General features: G+C 64.8%; 2 protein-coding genes across 10 annotated transcripts in view; one reads left to right on the forward strand and one right to left on the reverse strand.

The window, feature by feature from the left end:
• Positions 1-11,311, forward strand: part of Gpsm1 (G protein signaling modulator 1) — a 28,692-nt gene extending 17,381 nt beyond the window's left edge. For 3 of the 9 annotated variants that reach the window (XM_023700375.1, XM_023700372.1, XM_023700374.1), the window contains 6 exons: positions 34-157; positions 4,136-4,224; positions 4,815-4,994; positions 8,454-8,610; positions 8,868-9,076; positions 10,032-11,311. In XM_023700375.1, coding sequence (XP_023556143.1) covers positions 34-157; positions 4,136-4,224; positions 4,815-4,994; positions 8,454-8,610; positions 8,868-9,076; positions 10,032-10,238 — 966 coding nt within the window. In that variant the 3' untranslated portion in view covers positions 10,239-11,311. Of the gene's footprint in view, positions 1-33; positions 158-1,544; positions 1,644-4,135; positions 4,225-4,814; positions 4,995-6,358; positions 6,529-6,961; positions 7,174-8,453; positions 8,611-8,867; positions 9,077-10,031 lie in introns of those variants that run through there. The other 6 variants (XM_023700373.1, XM_004640387.2, XM_023700376.1 and 3 more) reach the window with 5 other exon arrangements.
• Positions 11,312-13,690: 2,379 nt separating this feature from the next.
• Dnlz (DNL-type zinc finger) lies at positions 13,691-15,426 on the reverse strand. The gene is made up of 3 exons (XM_004640528.2): positions 15,076-15,426; positions 14,496-14,635; positions 13,691-13,960 (listed from the first exon to the last, which is right to left on the reverse strand). The coding sequence occupies exons 1-3, from the start codon at positions 15,301-15,303 to the stop codon at positions 13,792-13,794; spliced, it is 537 nt and encodes a 178-aa protein (XP_004640585.1). The 5' UTR covers positions 15,304-15,426; the 3' UTR covers positions 13,691-13,791.
• Between the last annotated feature and the right edge of the window lie 7 nt (positions 15,427-15,433).

Below are 15,433 nucleotides of genomic sequence, written 5' to 3' on the forward strand. Positions count from 1 at the left end.
CAGAGCACCCCACTCACCACTTGCTCACGGCAGATTGGGGACCGCAACGGGGAGCTGACAGCCCGCATGAATGTTGCGCAGCTGCAGTTGGCGCTAGGCCCGCTGAGCGGCCCGGCCGCCACAGAGAAGCCGGACCTGGCAGGCTATGAGGCCCAAGGTGAGTTCCCAGCAGAGCCCCAGGGTCCTGTTCCTCATGCCCCAAACTCAGCCTGGTCAGAGTCAGCTGTGTTAATTAGGTGCAGCTCAGCTGAGGCCCCAGCCTTCTGCCCGTGCCCTGGGTGGGGGTAGGGCAGGCGCGGGGCTGGGCTGGCTGCTCAGGAAGGAGAGCCCGTCAGGAGGCAGGGAGCTCCCTGGCCCTGGGCAAGCGCCCACAGCTGTGTCTGGTCCCCATTCAGAGACTCCTGCAGCTCTCAGGGCTCCCAGGAGGGGTGGGGTGAGGAGACAGCTGGGAGCCTGGAAGTGTTCTGGAGAGACATGAGGTGGCCACGGTGCAGGACACTTAGGTGGGCACCTTGTCAGCCCTGGGAGCTCAGGGGCCAGGAGAGATTAGAGGTGGGATGGCAGTGGGTGTTCCAGAGGCAGGGGCAGCACGAGGAAAGGGCCTGCTGAGGCCAGTCCCCACTGGCCCCTGACACTCAGGAGCTGTGGTCTCTTTGGGCCTCTCAGACCCAAATCCGGGTGGCACCAGGGCCAACCACAGGAAGAATGGGGAAGCCTCTGCTAGAGCACCCCTGGCCAGGGCCGCCCTGCAGGAGGCAGTGCCACATACAGCTCGGTCAGGGGCCTGGCTAGTGTGCTCAGCGGGCAAATCAGATAGGCGGGGCAGCGGCAGCAACCTCGTTCACAGGCTGCTGGCCGTCTGCCAAGTCAGCGACCGGCTCGCCCAAGGACAGAGTGTTTCCCACAAAGTGTGCAGATTAATTTATGTGCACGCTGGCAAGGAGTGCCATGCTGAGCTAGGGGTGGGTGAGCAGGGTCCCCTGAGGCTGTGTTTTAGCCTCCAGAGCCCTGGCGAAGGCTCTGTGCACCCTGAGGGGTTTCCCTCCACCACCCTTCCTGCACTGGGCAGGGTGCTGAGAGCAGAGAGGGAGGCCGGCCCATCCCGGGCACTTCCACTGGGCATGGCCATGTGGACGGGACTGGGCACTGGGTGGGGTGCATCGCCCCTCGCCTGCCCACCCCCGGGTGTAGTGTCTGTCCAAGGCTGAGGCTCTCTGCCCAGTGCCCTGGCTCAGGTCTGCCCATGTCTCGCAGTCAGCCACAGCCACTGGAGGCCGGGCAGTGGGTGAGGGCAGGCTGGCAGCTCCTGGAATGGCTCCCATCCTCCCCATCCATGCAGGAAAGGGGCGTCATGGGTGAGCAGCCGAGGACAAGACCTCTTCTGTCCTCCTGCCCACCTTCCCGCTGTGCTCTGAGCCAGCACCAGGCCCTGCCCACCAGGGCCAGCAGAAGCCTCCTCCCACGGGGCAGTGCGGCAGGGCTGCTGGGCACTGGGCGGCATCTGTCCTCCCTGAGGACACCTCGGAGTTGCCAGTTGGCAGCCTCGCCCCTGGGTGTGAGGGTGTCCAGCTCCAGCATGCAGCTGCTGGGGACAGGCCTGGCCCCTGAGAGACTAGGTGGCTCTGACGGAGCCCCCTGTTCAGGTGAGCCATGAGGCAGAATCTGGGGTGCCAGGTGCTGGGTAACTTTCAGAGGGGCAGCGTCGTCTGTTCTGAAGCACTGGATGTTGGGTGGCCTGGGCCTTCTTTCCAGAAATTGTCTGGGGCTGCGGTGGGCAGCTACATAGCCAGAGCTAGTCAGTGTAGTTGGGGCATGGGGAGTGAGGTGGGCATCAGCAGTGTGGGGGTGGTTTTCCTGCAGCGGCATGGGGCCTCCCAGGGTTGAGCACCGCTTGCTTTTCCTAACAACCTTGCAATGGGCAGGGACCCCTGGACTTACCACCCAGCTCTGGGGCTACTTCACCCCACCAAACCATCGAGGTCTTGGGACCCCCAGAGCCTGGGAGCAGCTCTGGTTTCATGGGAAGAGGAAGCAAGCCAGGTCTCTCTTATGGGGCCGTCTGTCCTCTGTCTCTCTGTGCCCTGTGATGACGGCAGCGGCAAATGCGCCCGTCACCCGCAGGCCCTGCATGCCCAGCACCAATGGAGCGGAGAAGGCCTGAGGGTGGAAGCGGCCAATCCGGCCCTCACTGTATCTCTCTCTTTCCATGGACAAGGGAATAAAGACAGACTGAGCGCTGTAGGCAGGGCAGGGCCAGCTGCTGCAGGGTGAGAGGCAGTGAGCAGGGTCCAGTGAGGGTAGAAAGCCAGGGTTGCAGACTTGGGGGGCCCAGGGAGCTGCTCTTGCTGGCCAGGGTGGGTGTGCTGCCTTTGAGCAGGACACAGGAGCCCACCAGGGACAGAGATTCTGGCAGAGCCGGGGAGCTTTCCAGCCCTCCCTTGGGCAGGCGAGAGGGACAGGAAGCCAGTGGGAGGACCCCTGGGGCAGCTCAGCCTCTGAAACTGGCTGGTCGCTCCGGGGCCTGGTGGACTGCAGACAGAGGGTGCATTTAGCTCGGCCGGGAGCCTCCGCCCCACCTGTCCCAACACAGGGAGGAGGTTGCCAGAGCAGGGCTGGTGGAGAAGCGCAGAAGGGGCATGTCTGTTAGTGCAATGCATAGGGTCTCTGCCTGCTCGGGGTGTGAGACAGTGGGGTCCCACTGGGTGTGGTCAGTGTAGGCTCTCAGCTCCTGGGCAGACTTGTCCTGTGTCCTGTGGGGTCCCCAAGCTCCAGGTGGCTTAGGGATGACTGACTCTGAACCAGGGACTAGGATGCCCCTCAGAACCCCTTCCCATCCTATTCCCTTGAGCACAAGGCTGCACACCTTGGCAGGGTATGCCGGGGCGGAAGGCGAGGGAGGGCTCTTGGAAGGGAGGCGGCAGGTGGTCGGCTGTGTCCCGGATGCTCCAGGCCATGTTGGTGCATGCAGAGGCGCCTGGCCACCTCCTAGACAGACCCCTCCGTTGTGGCCCCCACTGTCCTCTGAAACAAGGTCTTATTGGCCACAGGAGAGCAGGGCTGAGCAGTGGCTTTGTCACAGCCACAAGAGGGACAGGGAGGGTAGACGACACCCTCCAGTCCCCACACCACTGCCTGTCCATGCCCCCGTCCCTGCCACTTGTACTTACTGCCTGCCTCTTAGGATGCCCTGGGCACTCATTTTGGGCTGTTCTGGGCCAACAGCTGGGCAGGAGGGTTCTGGCTGGCCTTGCCAGGATGGGCAGTGCCAGGCGTGGTGCCCAGTGTCCTGGCGCCGGTGGGCTCACCACCCTTTCCTGCACTCACTGCCCACCCACCTGCCTGCATCCCTCATGTGTCTAGATAGATGGCGGCTTAGCCCCGTGGAGGACAGGTTGAAGGCACATGGGTCCCCATGGGCCAGCCCTGAGGGCAATGCAGAGGCTGGGGTCTGGAGTTGCCTGCCCCCTCCACACCTGTGCCTAGCAGGAGTGTGTGCCCCCTTCCATGTGGCTGGCTGGGTACCTGTGGTCTTGGTTCTTCCAAGAGTCTGGGCTGTGTGTGGGGACCCTGCCAGGCTGGCTGGTCTCAGACCCTGTGCCCTGCTCCAGATGTGTGGGCAGCGCTGGTACTGGGGCCCAGGACAGAGCTGCACCTGCCCCAGCTGGGGACAGTTGTGGGTGAAGGTCAGGGCTGTGTATCTACGGGACCTTCAGTAGCTCTAGCACTGGACATGCATCTAGTCGGTCTCTGGCCAGGTGCCTACCCCCGACCCCCGGGGCTGAGGACATGAAGTCCTATGATTAGGGACAGGCCCCAAAAAGTTGAGGGTGGCTCTGCCCCACCTTGCCCGCCACAGCTGCCGAGTGGCTGAGCACCCAGTGTCCACTTGCTGCAGGCCACGTCCCGAGGAGGGCCCCGCATGGCTGAGCCAGCCTTGGTCCCCTCTGTCCTGGGAGCTGTTAGGTGGGGGGCCTGGGACGTGGCCTGGAAGAGAGCCCTGAGTTTCAGGTGCCCCCACAGCTGCCAGCCCTCCAGAGACACAGCGCTCCCTGCAGTGGGGGCTGGGAGTCGGGAGAGCGCTCGCTGGCCCCAGGACCCTGCCTGGGCCCCAGGCTCAGGCTAACACTGGTGTCAGGGCAGCACTGTCTTCCAGGGGCCAGACCCAAGAGGACACAGAGGCTGAGCGTGGAGGCCTGGGACCTGCTGCGGCTGCCCCCAGAGCGGGTGAGTGGGTGCGGGTGGATGGGAGGGACAGGTCCAGCCGTGGCGGGAGGCTGATGGCCCTGGGGCGACTGTTTGCTGCGCTCTCAGCCTGGCCCGGCCCTGTCTGCTGGGAAACAGATGTACCCTAAGTCACTGAAGGTCTGGCCTACCTAGCCCCCATCACCCGCCCTCCTGCTTGCTATTGCTGTGGGGCAGGCTGTTCCTGCCCAGCACCAGCCCCACGGGTGCCTGCTCGCTCTCTGCCCACTCGGCCCTGGCCAGAGAGGAGAGAGCTCAGCTGGCAAGGAGGCCAGCAGGGCAGGGCAAGCCCCGGGCACACAGGTTTGGAAAGCAGCGTGGTGCTGTGCAGCCCTGAGCAGGACCTGTGGTTCCCCTGCTGTGGCAGGGGTGGGTGGGTGTGGACAGGGCCCAGGACCCAGCATGCGCTTCAGCTGGTCACTGTTGTCACCCTGCACCCAAAACCCCACCCTTCCCCTCCTCCCCCAGTCCTGGGTGCCCTGGAGGAGTGGGCAGCACCCCCAGGCCATCCTGAGCTGGGGCGGTTGGCTACAATCACCCCTGCCCACACCTGGAATGCCCCCTCTCTCCAGGAGCAGAATGGAGACGTGTGCCAGGCTGGGGACTGGCGAGGGCCAGGCAGGGACGTGCTGCCCCTTCCTGTGAGGAGCCGGAAGTACCAGGAAGGGCCAGACGCCAGCGAGAGGAGGCCACGGGAGGGCAGCCATTCCCCCCTGGACAGTGCTGATGTGCGTGTGCAGGTGCCCCGGACGGTAGGTGCCCTGCGCTAAGACGGAAACAGACATAGTAGAGGCCAGGCGGACCTGGACACTCTGGGAAGGCAGAAGTTCCGGTGACTGCCTGGCCCTCTCGGGCCTCAGTTTCCCTCTTGTGGCTTTGCTCTCTGTCCCTGCCCCTTCCTCCTCCTCCTCCTCCCTGGGCCTCCAGACCCATCTAGGAGTCACAGAGTTCTGTTCCTGACAAGGGCTTGGCTGCCCCGGTTGAGGGAGCTGGTCCTCCCACCTTGGTGGCCCCCCAGGGTGTCCAGGTCCAGCCAGCAGGAATCCTAGCCCTGCGTGTCCCCACAGGAGGCCCTGGGAGCTGGGGCAGAGAGCACTCCCAGAAGAGAGATCAGGCCCAACTTGGGGTACTGGGGGCTACAGTTCTTGCTGGGCAGTGGTCTGTACGTGGCTCAGAGATACTCCTGGGGTTATGTGACGGACATGGCTGGGGCAGCAGTCCTTTGGTGGAGGACAGTAGGAAGCTGAGTCCACCCTGGGTTCTGCACAGTCTGGAGTGTTGGGTCCTCTGGTAGCTCTTCCTGGGGACAGTGTGTTGAGGCGGATGGGTGGGACTGATGGCCAGGTGTGTGGACGGAAGCATGGTGCCCCTGCAGGGACTGGGGAGCTGGTGGAGCTCAGGGGGCACAGAGGTGGGGTATAGCCGTGGAGGAGAGCTCAGAGACCCCATGTGTGGGTCCCCCGCATGGGGTCTCTGAGCTCCAACCCTCAGAAATTAGCCTAAAAATAGCCCCTTCCTGGGCCTAATCAGTGCCCCCGCCTGTGGAGGCCGTGGGCGCACTGGGTATTCTTAGTGCCTGCCTGCCTGCCTGCCTGCCTGCAGCCCCCTTCCCTCCAGCTCAGGGAGGCCGCCTCACCTTCCTCCCTGCTCTGCTCCCTTCATGGGAAGACAGCCAGGACCTGGGGACCAGCAGGCCTCTTGGGGGGCAGCCTGTGACTCACAGGAGCCCCAAGGGCCACTATCTCCACCACTGGGTCCCGCGTGGGGTTCAGGCCACACTATCAGTGCTGAGGGCTGCCACCTGGGAGAGAGCCAGGGTCACACTTGGGGTCCCCTCTGGGGGTGGGCTGCTCCCTCAGCTCACCTTGTAAGGAGCGCTAGGGCGGTGGGGCTGGGTAAGGCTTTTCAAGGAAGGCTGTCCTCCCCCGCTGCCTGCCGCCTGCCTGCCTCCCGGTGACGCCCACAACCGCGGGGGAGCGAGGGGCTCGGAGCCCAGGGAAGTGTTTACAGAGCAGCACGGGTGTGCGCGTGTGCGTGTGAGCACTCTGGTGTGTGTGTGATCCAGCAAAGGCGGCGCTGGGGGGCCGAGCCCTCGCCCTGGGGCCTATTTAAGCAGCCAGTGGAGGGAACACAGCCAGCGAGGCAGCGAGGCAGCGCCTGCACTCGGGGCAGGTGTTGGCAGCGGCGGCGGTGCTGGGCACCTTGGCGTCCTTTCCCAGGCTGCACTTGGCCAGGTGCCCTGCACAGCTCCCAGCTGCTGCTGCAGGAAGGCGTCCGTGGTCCCGCGTGAGTGGGGTCCCTCACCTAGGAGAGGCTGGGGGGCTCGGGGTCCTCTGCCTGCCCCAGTGGGCTGGACCCGACCAGTCGGTGCCGCTGTCCCACAGAGCTAGTCTTAAAGCAAGCAGTGGAGATTGGGCCAGACTGGAGGAGGGGCTCTGGGAACTTCAGACGAGGAGTCAGGGTTTGGGGACCTACGAGAGGCCGGTGCAGGTGGCCCCCCGGGGACCTGTGCAGGTGGCGCCCCGGGGTGCTTGCTCTCCGAGTTGTGCGGCGAGGGGGCCCCCTGCAGCCCCCGGAGCCAGGCTTTCTACTGGGGTCTCAGTCATCCCCTCACACACAGGAGAGGTGGCCCGGGGCTGTAGAGGGGTTGACGGGTCCAGGGACCTGGCAATGACACTGCTGTGACCTCTGGCCGCCCCCACAGGTGGGGCTGGGGGACCCTGGGGCAAACCCTGCTGGCCTTTGCATGCATCACTTCTGCCAGGGGAGGCTAGCACGGAGGTGAGGGTGCCCATCCTGCCTTTTCCAGAGTGGCCTGGTTGGGTCACCTGTGGAAGCTGGCTGAGTTGCTCCACCTGCTACGTCTGTCTGGGCCAAGGGCCCACAGCCCCTGCCCGGACTGTGCAGCCTGGGGCCACCCGCTACCCAGGTGTGGGTCCCAGGACCAGGCCCCACTGCAGTTCCGCTTCTCCTAGCCTGGATGACAGGCCCGGGGCAGTGGGGGAGGATGTACCAGCATGCCCCAGGCAGGAAGGCCCTCCTTCTCCTGCCCATACACCCTCAGCTGGTCCCCAACATCACCTTCAAGACCCAAACCCTGGACTAAGCCAGGACTGTCAGCAGGACCTGCTCTCCTGCCACTGTGTGACCTGGGGCAGGGCACAGCCTCGCTGGGCCTTGGTTTCTGGGCATAAGGCTGTGTCCTGCACGGGGGGACCGCAGGTGGAAGACACTTAAGGCCTTGTCCAGCATTCAGCTGGACACATTCTGCAGACCTGTCGTTTGGCTCTCCCCTGGCTCTAGGACCTTGAAGGCCTCCGTATCCCCATTGATGTAGGAGGTGAGGCCCGGGCTGGCTCACAGGCAGGAGCTGCATCAGGCTTCGTAGCCTTCCCCCGCCCCTCTCCTGGCCTTGGGAGGGCTCTCCCCCAGGACAGGTCAGCCCTGACCCAGGCTCCTGGCCCCGTCGTTAGCTCATTATTGTCCAGCAGGGCCAGAGAACTGAGCCCACCCCATGCCCCAAGGGAGGGCAGGATTGGTGCTGGACTTGACACCAGCATGGCAGCCAGGAAGGAGGCCTAGCACCTGAAGCTCCCTGCCCTGGGCACTTCTCTGGGTGAAGGGCCTCATTGATTTGGGGAGTTTCTGTCCCCCAAAATCTGCTCTCTAGCCACCCCTGGCTTACAAGAGAAGGGTCAGGGTGCTGGTGCCTCTCCTATATCCTGGAACTCTGGGCCCACTCACCTGTGCCCCCCAAGGCTTTGTACCCACTGCCCCAAACCTAGAGTGCAGCATGCCTGGGAGGGCTCCTTGACTTGGATGAGGCCACCTGCCCCTGCCACGCTGCCCACCACTGGCACCTTGTTAATGGCCACCCAGGCACCTCCTGCCATAACCTGCTCACATGTCCATCCATCCATCTGTCCATCCCCTGCCTGCATAGCTGTGCTGGGGGCCCAGACAGGTACATTTTGGTGCAGTGTGGACAGGAGCTGAAGAGCAGGGCACAGGAAGGACCAGAAGGACATAAGCTCCTCACGCGGGGCACAGGGTGGCCGGAAAGTGTGGCCAAGGAAGGGCGTGAGGACCGGCCCCAGCAGGGCAGAGCGGGACAGCAGCCTAGGGGAGGTGACCTGGTGTCGACGGCAGGCAGTAGGGGGTCCTGACCTCAGCTCGTGGCCAGCACACTAAGCCCGTGGTCGCCCCCACAGAGCATCCCTCGGGCCCCCTCTTCAGACGAAGAGTGCTTCTTTGAGCTGCTCAGCAAGTTCCAGAGCAGCCGCATGGACGAGCAGCGCTGCCCACTGGAGGAGGGCCCAGCAGGGGCTGCCGAGGCCACAGCTGCTGCCACACTGAAAGAGCGGGCTGGTGAGTCAGGGGCCAGGGACCAGGCCCTGTCTTCTACCACAACACAGAACCTGTGGGCCCGTGAGTGGCCATGGGGTAGGGGATGAGGGGGGCAACTGCACAGGGCCCTCCCCCCACACACCTGGGCAGCAGGGATCACCCTACCTCCTACCTCCCCAGCCGTTAACTGAGCACATCAGCGGCATCAGTGGCCTCTGCAGCCAGGTCCCCAGGAGCACAGCGGCCCCTGACCCAGGTCTCACATTCTGCCTCTGCAGCCCAGCCCTCCATGACGGCCTCCCCACAGACCGAGGAGTTCTTTGACCTCATTGCCAGCTCCCAGAGCCGCCGGCTGGATGACCAGCGGGCCAGTGTGGGCAGCCTTCCTGGCCTGCGCATCACCCACAACAATGTGGGCCACCTGCGCAATGACGGGGACCCCCAGGAACCCGGGGACGAGTTCTTCAACATGCTTATCAAGTATCAGGTGGGCCTGCAGCTGGTGACTCAGGTTGAGGGTTGGTCCCTGCCTGTCTCAGGTCGTGTGCTGGGACTCCTTGCCTCCAGGGAGCAGAAGAACAGGCTGGCAGGAGGGCTGGAAGCCCATGGGGCCGGGCTGGGGCCCGCTGGCAACTGTCTCTGCTGTGCCAAGCCTCGTGTGAAAGCTGCCCTCTGCCCACACTGCACACACACAGGTCTGGGAAGACTTCTCAGGGCTGCTGGCAACTCGAGCACCCTTGCGGTGGGCAGGGAGCAGAGCCGGGGATGCGGTCGGGAGACTCCAGGTGGCTTGGGGTGGGGGCTGCAGCGCCGTCCGGAGCGAGATGCACCAGTTTCCAGATCTGCCGTTCGTTCCCACAGAGGAGGAAGTGGGGCCGTGGGCCAGGCGTCTCAGCAGCCACAGGAACACCAGCCCCTTCTGAGAAACCCAGAGCCCCCCATCCTCTTGCACGCATGCGCCAGCAGCTGCAGCAGCTTGAATCCCTCCTGCTCCAGGCCCTGCAGAGAAGCCCAGGAGCCCCCCAGGCCACACCACATCCCTGCCAGGCCAGCAGGGCTCAAAGGCTTGGCCGCCTGGCCCGAGGGAGAACCCAGAGGAGCTCCTCATCAAGGGCTCCAGAGCTGTGTACTCCAGGCTTCCTGGGACCCCTCCAGGCCAGTGCCAAGGGACAGTCACACCCCAGCCAGCCTCTAAGGGTCAGCAGGCCATGGGAGCAGGACCTAGGGGGGCCCCAGCAGCCCTGTCCCAGGCCTGGCTCACTCCCCACCCAGCAGGTATCACTCGACCCATTCTGGTTCCCGGGGACATGGCTCCAGGATGTGGTGCCAGGGCTGGGGGATGCAGGGAGCCCCACAGTAGCCAGCCAGCTCACAGATCCAAGGCTGGGCAAAAGCCTTGCAAGGGCCAGGGCAGGACGATGGCAACCCACCTGTCTGCTCAGTCCTCCAGGATCGACGACCAGCGGTGCCCGCCCCCCGACGTGCTGCCGCGGGGCCCCACCATGCCGGACGAGGACTTCTTCAGCCTCATCCAGAGGGTGCAGGCCAAGCGCATGGACGAGCAGCGTGTGGCTCTCACCGGGAGCCAGGAACAGGAGGCTGGCGAGCTGTCCAAGCCCCCTCAACAGTGCCAGCCCGGTGCCAGCTAAGGCTGTGTACCCCGCCTCTGGATGCGGGGGGGGGGCTCAGCACCCACAAAGGCGACATCCCCAGGGAGCCACAGCTGAAGGCCAGCTCCGAGCCCCCAGCCCTTCCCACTGAGCCGACACTGGGCACACGCCCCCTTCCCCAGCACCCTGTCCCCAGGCCTCTCAGCCTGGAGCTGCCCACAGGAAAGGTGGGCTCTTGTCCCTGCGAGTCCCTGGCTTCCTGCAGGCCCAGCCTGCCCTGCCTGGGCCAGGCTGTCAGCACGTGGCTCCAGCCCTGGTGCTGTCCAGAACCCCCTTCAAGCTCCACTGTGCCCAGCCAAATGTGAAACTGCCGCATCTCCCTGGAAGACCGCCCGGGGCTGCCAGCATCTCAGGCAGCTACTGTCCCCAGCTGGTCCTGGAAGACAGCGTGGTCCAGGCTCCAGTGTCCGGCTCCCACCCACGTTCGGGAGGTGGAGCCTGGCGCTGTGGCGGGGCAGGCGGGTCCTGCCCCGACCCTGTCCACAGCAGACAGCAGGGCAGAACCACAAGCCTCCACACCCCCTGGAACAGACAGACCAGGCTGGGGGTGCTGGCTGATAGTGAGCACCGCGCGGAGTGGGGGTGGGTGACGACTCAACTCAGCCCTGGGGACCCACCATGAGCACCCAGCCTGGGCGATGACCTCACAGCCTTCACCCGACAGAGAAGGCCGCCTGTGGCATCAAGCTGGGAAACGAGACTTGGAGTCCCCACTTTGGGGACTATGGCTGTCTTCTCCTGTCCAGACTCCTGCCTGTAGGCTCTGGGGAGCACATGGCCGTAGGGTCTCCAGGGCGTGTGACAGCTACAAGGTCCCGTCCGGGGGACAGTGAGGCCAGACCAGCTGGGCCATCTTGCTCCCAAGAGGGGGTAACCCCAGGGCTCGGGGAGACGCGGAGGCGGGTGTCGGGCTTTACACCTGATACTTGAACGTACATGTGTGTATTTACTGCTCATTCACGTGTGCCATGTTGTCCACGGGTCCCCACTGCCACCACCAAGAGGTACGTCTGCTTTGGTTTTTCCTGAAAAATAAAAGTTTGCCAAGTGACTGTGCCCCCTGCTGGGATTCGGGGGGAGGGGCTGGCCGCTCTGGTGGTCCCAGGATGACCTGGAATATGTCAAACATCCACTGCCATCCACACCCACCACGAGTGCTGCTGTGGAACACAGCTGTCAGGAGGTCTCTGGTTTGGGACCCCTGCTTGGTTACTGGGGGCTGGGCTCTCAGCTACCTTCATGAGAGCACTTGTGTTCCCTGCCAGGCCTCTGCAGGCCGACCCCCACCGTCCCCACCTCCTAAGGGCAGGTGCAGGAGCCAGAGGTGCACAGCACCCTGGCCTGCCGCCACCACCGCCCCCCCAGTCCAGGGGTTCAACCTGGAGCCCCACTCCATGGGGATCCAGCTGGGGCTGATCCAGGAGGTTAGAGAAGCTGGAGCGTGCAGGGTAGGTGACACGCTGTGGGCACAGGCTGAGGCACGAACACGGGGGTGTCCCAGCAAGGCAGCCCCTCCACCACAGCCACCCTGTGCTCCCCAGCCCTAACCACACCCCTCACAGGAGGTGCTGGGGCAACCCCGTGTGACCCCTCCTCCGCAAGCCAGAACCTCTGAGCTCCCTTCCCTGAGAAGAGTTGCTCCACACGGTGGCCAGCTGAAATGTGGCCAGGGCCCCCTGGGGTTGAGGAGCAGCTGGCCCTGGATGAAGGGTCCAGTGAGGAAAGCTGGACCCGCTGGTCTGCATTCCAAGAGGCCAGCTCCCGGGGCGCTGAGATGTCCGCAGAAAGATCGCAAGGGACAGCATGTGGGCCCCGCCTTGCTGGTCTCCGGGTCTGACCTAGCCTAGGCCTGTGGCCCCAGAAGGTGTTGGCCGCACTGCACAACCGTGACCTCAAGAAGTCAGATAAGCTGTGGGCAAGATGGTGTGCGGCCCTGTCCAGAAGCCCATGTTGGGCACAAGGGGGCAGGAAGGGCTGGGCAGTTCACAGATGGTGCTCCAAAGGGAAAATCAGGAGAAAAGACAAGGTAGGTGAGGGTGTGGCCACTGAAACTCCTGGTGGCTCGTGGCACCGAGGACACTCTGCCACCCTGTCCCACTGGTCTGAGCATTCCAAGAGGCCCACCCAGCTCCCTGGGGACTGAGAGGTCCTACAGAAAGATCGCAAGGGATGGCAGGTCTGACCCAGCCTAGGCCTGTGGACCCGCAGCACCGTCCAGAGTCTGCTGCTGCCTGGCTAGGGGAGGGAATACACAGGGGCTGGGTGGCCATGCTGCCTCCAGACAGACACAGGGAGGCCCGTGGTGGAGCCACCACCGCACACCAAGACCCCTGCTAGGAAGACAAGGCGGTGTAGCTGGGCCTTTACTGCGGTTTTCACTGGAAAGCAGGAACCACAGAGTTTACAGCGTGGTACTGGCCAGCCTGAGTGATGCCGGGTTCTGGGAACGCACACAGCCTAGCTATGGCGTCCGCCCCTGACCCCAGGCGAGGCAGGCAGGGCGCAGTGGCCCCGCGTGAGACTGAGGAGGACAGCCTGGGGTGGGGCTCTGAACTTGTAATCCACACATGGAAGAGGCTGTCAGACCCCGAAGTACAGAAAAGACAGGGTGCAGCGCAGGCCTCAGTTTGCCGTTCATAAGAGCGGGATCGACATTTGACCATCCTGCGTCCCGACCCTAGAAAGCACCGAGGAGCCCAGGTCCAGCCCAGCCAGGCCACCTAGCCCACGCCAGGGCCCCTGGGAAGCCCCAGCTGGCCCCTCATGACCTTGGGCCTCTGTGAGGAGCAGGCCCAGCACAGAGGCTGATGACAGTTCTTACAAGTGACAAGAGGCTCTGGGTGGGGATAATAGCAGGCTGCTAGCGGAGGAAAGGACAGGGGGTAATCGAACCAGGACACATGCTGTACTCACGCCCAGCCTCCCACGGCCAGCGTGCTGGTAATCACTAGCTGGGGCCCACGGGACAGGACGGGTGCATTGTGTCCCTGTCTTGCTAGGCTCAACCCCCACCTCCGCCCTCTCCCCTTTTCAGCCCCTCCCTGCCAGACAGGGCGGGTGATTAATGCTGAAGGTCATACAGCAGAGAATACTCTGGAAACAGCCACGCCTGCAGCCGCTCACTTCCTAAACACAGAAACATCCTGAGCGCCAGTCAAACAAAGCCGGGACACGAACCACACGCAAGAGATGGGGCAGGGCCAGGTGGCGCGGGGCTCTGTCGGCTCAGCCTCCTCTCCTGAGCTCCAGCATGTCCAGCCCGCCTGGGGATGGCAGGGGGCACCGGGGGCACGCCCTGCCCAAGGTTGGAGCCCACGTCCAGCCCCCTGTCCCCCTGATGTGGAAAGCCCAGCCTCAGACAGGGAGAGAAGGCCTGGTGCTCAGGAGAATGGTTCGGACCCACGACAGACAGACCAGGGAGCCAGGCCGGGCATGCACAGAGCTGACGTTTACTGACTGGAAAAGGCCATGTCCAAGACCAACCAGGGGCCCCTGTCAGAGGCAGTGCCTCGCAGCATTCGGGATCATGGAGTCAGCTCTGCCCTGTCTTGCAAGTGTGGGTGGGATCCTTATTGTCACCATCTTCCGGGTCCACGGGGGACTTGGGGGGCCCTGCAGTCTCCAAAATCAGTTCCAGAGCCCCTTCGTCAGCCAACCGGCGCACCTTCTCTCCTCTGGCCTCCAGGATCTCTTCAATGTTCCTGCAAGACAGGGAGGCAGTATCACCCAAGCACACCACGCCTCAAGGGCACCATGGTTGGCCTGGGCAGGAGTGTGGTGCCGGTGTGATGTGGCGGCCTGACCACTGAGGTGCTGAGGTCACTCGCTGAGGCGCATGCTTCCCAAGCACCATCCGCAGGAGACCAACCCCATTCCCACCGGGCGGAAGAAGGTCTTCGCTGGGGCTTATCAGGACCATGCGCCGCAGCGCAGCGCCTGCCACACGACCTTAGGGGGCTTGCCCACGGCTCTGCCCATCCCCAGGTGGGCAAACAGCTGGGAAGCCATGGACAAGGCTGCAGGGCGGGGGCGGCCCGGGCTGCCCGGATCCGCAGCTGCCGCTAGGGGCAGCGCTGGCACCACACCTCAAGCCGAGCCTGGGTGGACAGGTGCCCTGGTTGCCAGGGTGGGCAGCGGGCCAGGCGCGTACTGCCCTGCCGGTGCCAGCAGGGCCACCAGGCCATCCCAGGGCCCAAGCCTTCCTCAGAGCCTCTCCACTCCCGCCGGGGGCCTCACCTCTTCCCGTCCAGGTCGGAGAACCAGCCCAGGTTATCTGCAATGATGTGATGGTTCTGGCAGCCAGGGCAGGTCACAATGACCACGCCCTGGTGATAGGCCAGCTTGGAGATGCGCTTGGAAGACCGAGTCCCACAGACCTAGCTGGCGCAAAAGGAACCGGGTTAGGTTCCGGGAAGTACCCTCCGGAGCACCATCCTGGCCTGCCGGGGCAGCCCTGCCCATCTCTGGAAGGCCTCGCCCCTAAGAGAGCCCACCCTTAAAAGGCCCCACCACCCGAGAGCCCCAGAACTCCGCCCCCTGGCATGGCCCCGCCCCCGAGACAGCCCATCCTGGACAGGCCCCGCCCCTGAGACCGCCCCATCCTCGGAAAGACTCCGCCCCCCAAAAGGCCCCGCCCCCGAGACAGCCCATCCGGGACAGGCCCCGCCCCCAGAACAACGCCCCTTGGGAGGGCCCCGCCCCCGAGACGTCTCCCCACGCCCGCCCGGAGAGGCTGACAGGACATCTTCAAGTGCTGGCAGGGAGGCCCCGCTTCGCCCTCCAGCGCCCGGCAAGGCCGTCCCTGCCCCGTGCCCACCTTGCAGGTGTAGATGAGCTGGTAGTGCGCCGCCTCCACACACCCCAGCCCAGTCGCGGGCTCCGCCCCGGAGCTCACGTGCCGCCAGCCCTGGCTCCAGACCCAGGCCGGCCGTCTCCCCGCGAGCTCCGGGTGGGCCCGGGCGACCCCCAACCGCCTCAGGCCGGATCCCCTGGGGTGCACGCAGCCTCGCAGTGCGAGCACGCGGCCCACTGCCGTCCGCAGCATTCCGCCGGCCCGACGGGGACGCCTAGGCCGCTCCGCCGGGCCCCGCCCCGCACGCCCGACGCCGTTCCCGCCATCTTGGAAGTGGGCACGCTCTCCGGGATTCAGCCCGCCCGCCGCGGCGCACCGCCCT

The sequence above is a fragment of the Octodon degus genome, unplaced genomic scaffold, assembly GCF_000260255.1.
Source record: "Octodon degus isolate 3935 unplaced genomic scaffold, OctDeg1.0 scaffold00123, whole genome shotgun sequence".
NCBI lineage: Eukaryota > Metazoa > Chordata > Mammalia > Rodentia > Octodontidae > Octodon > Octodon degus.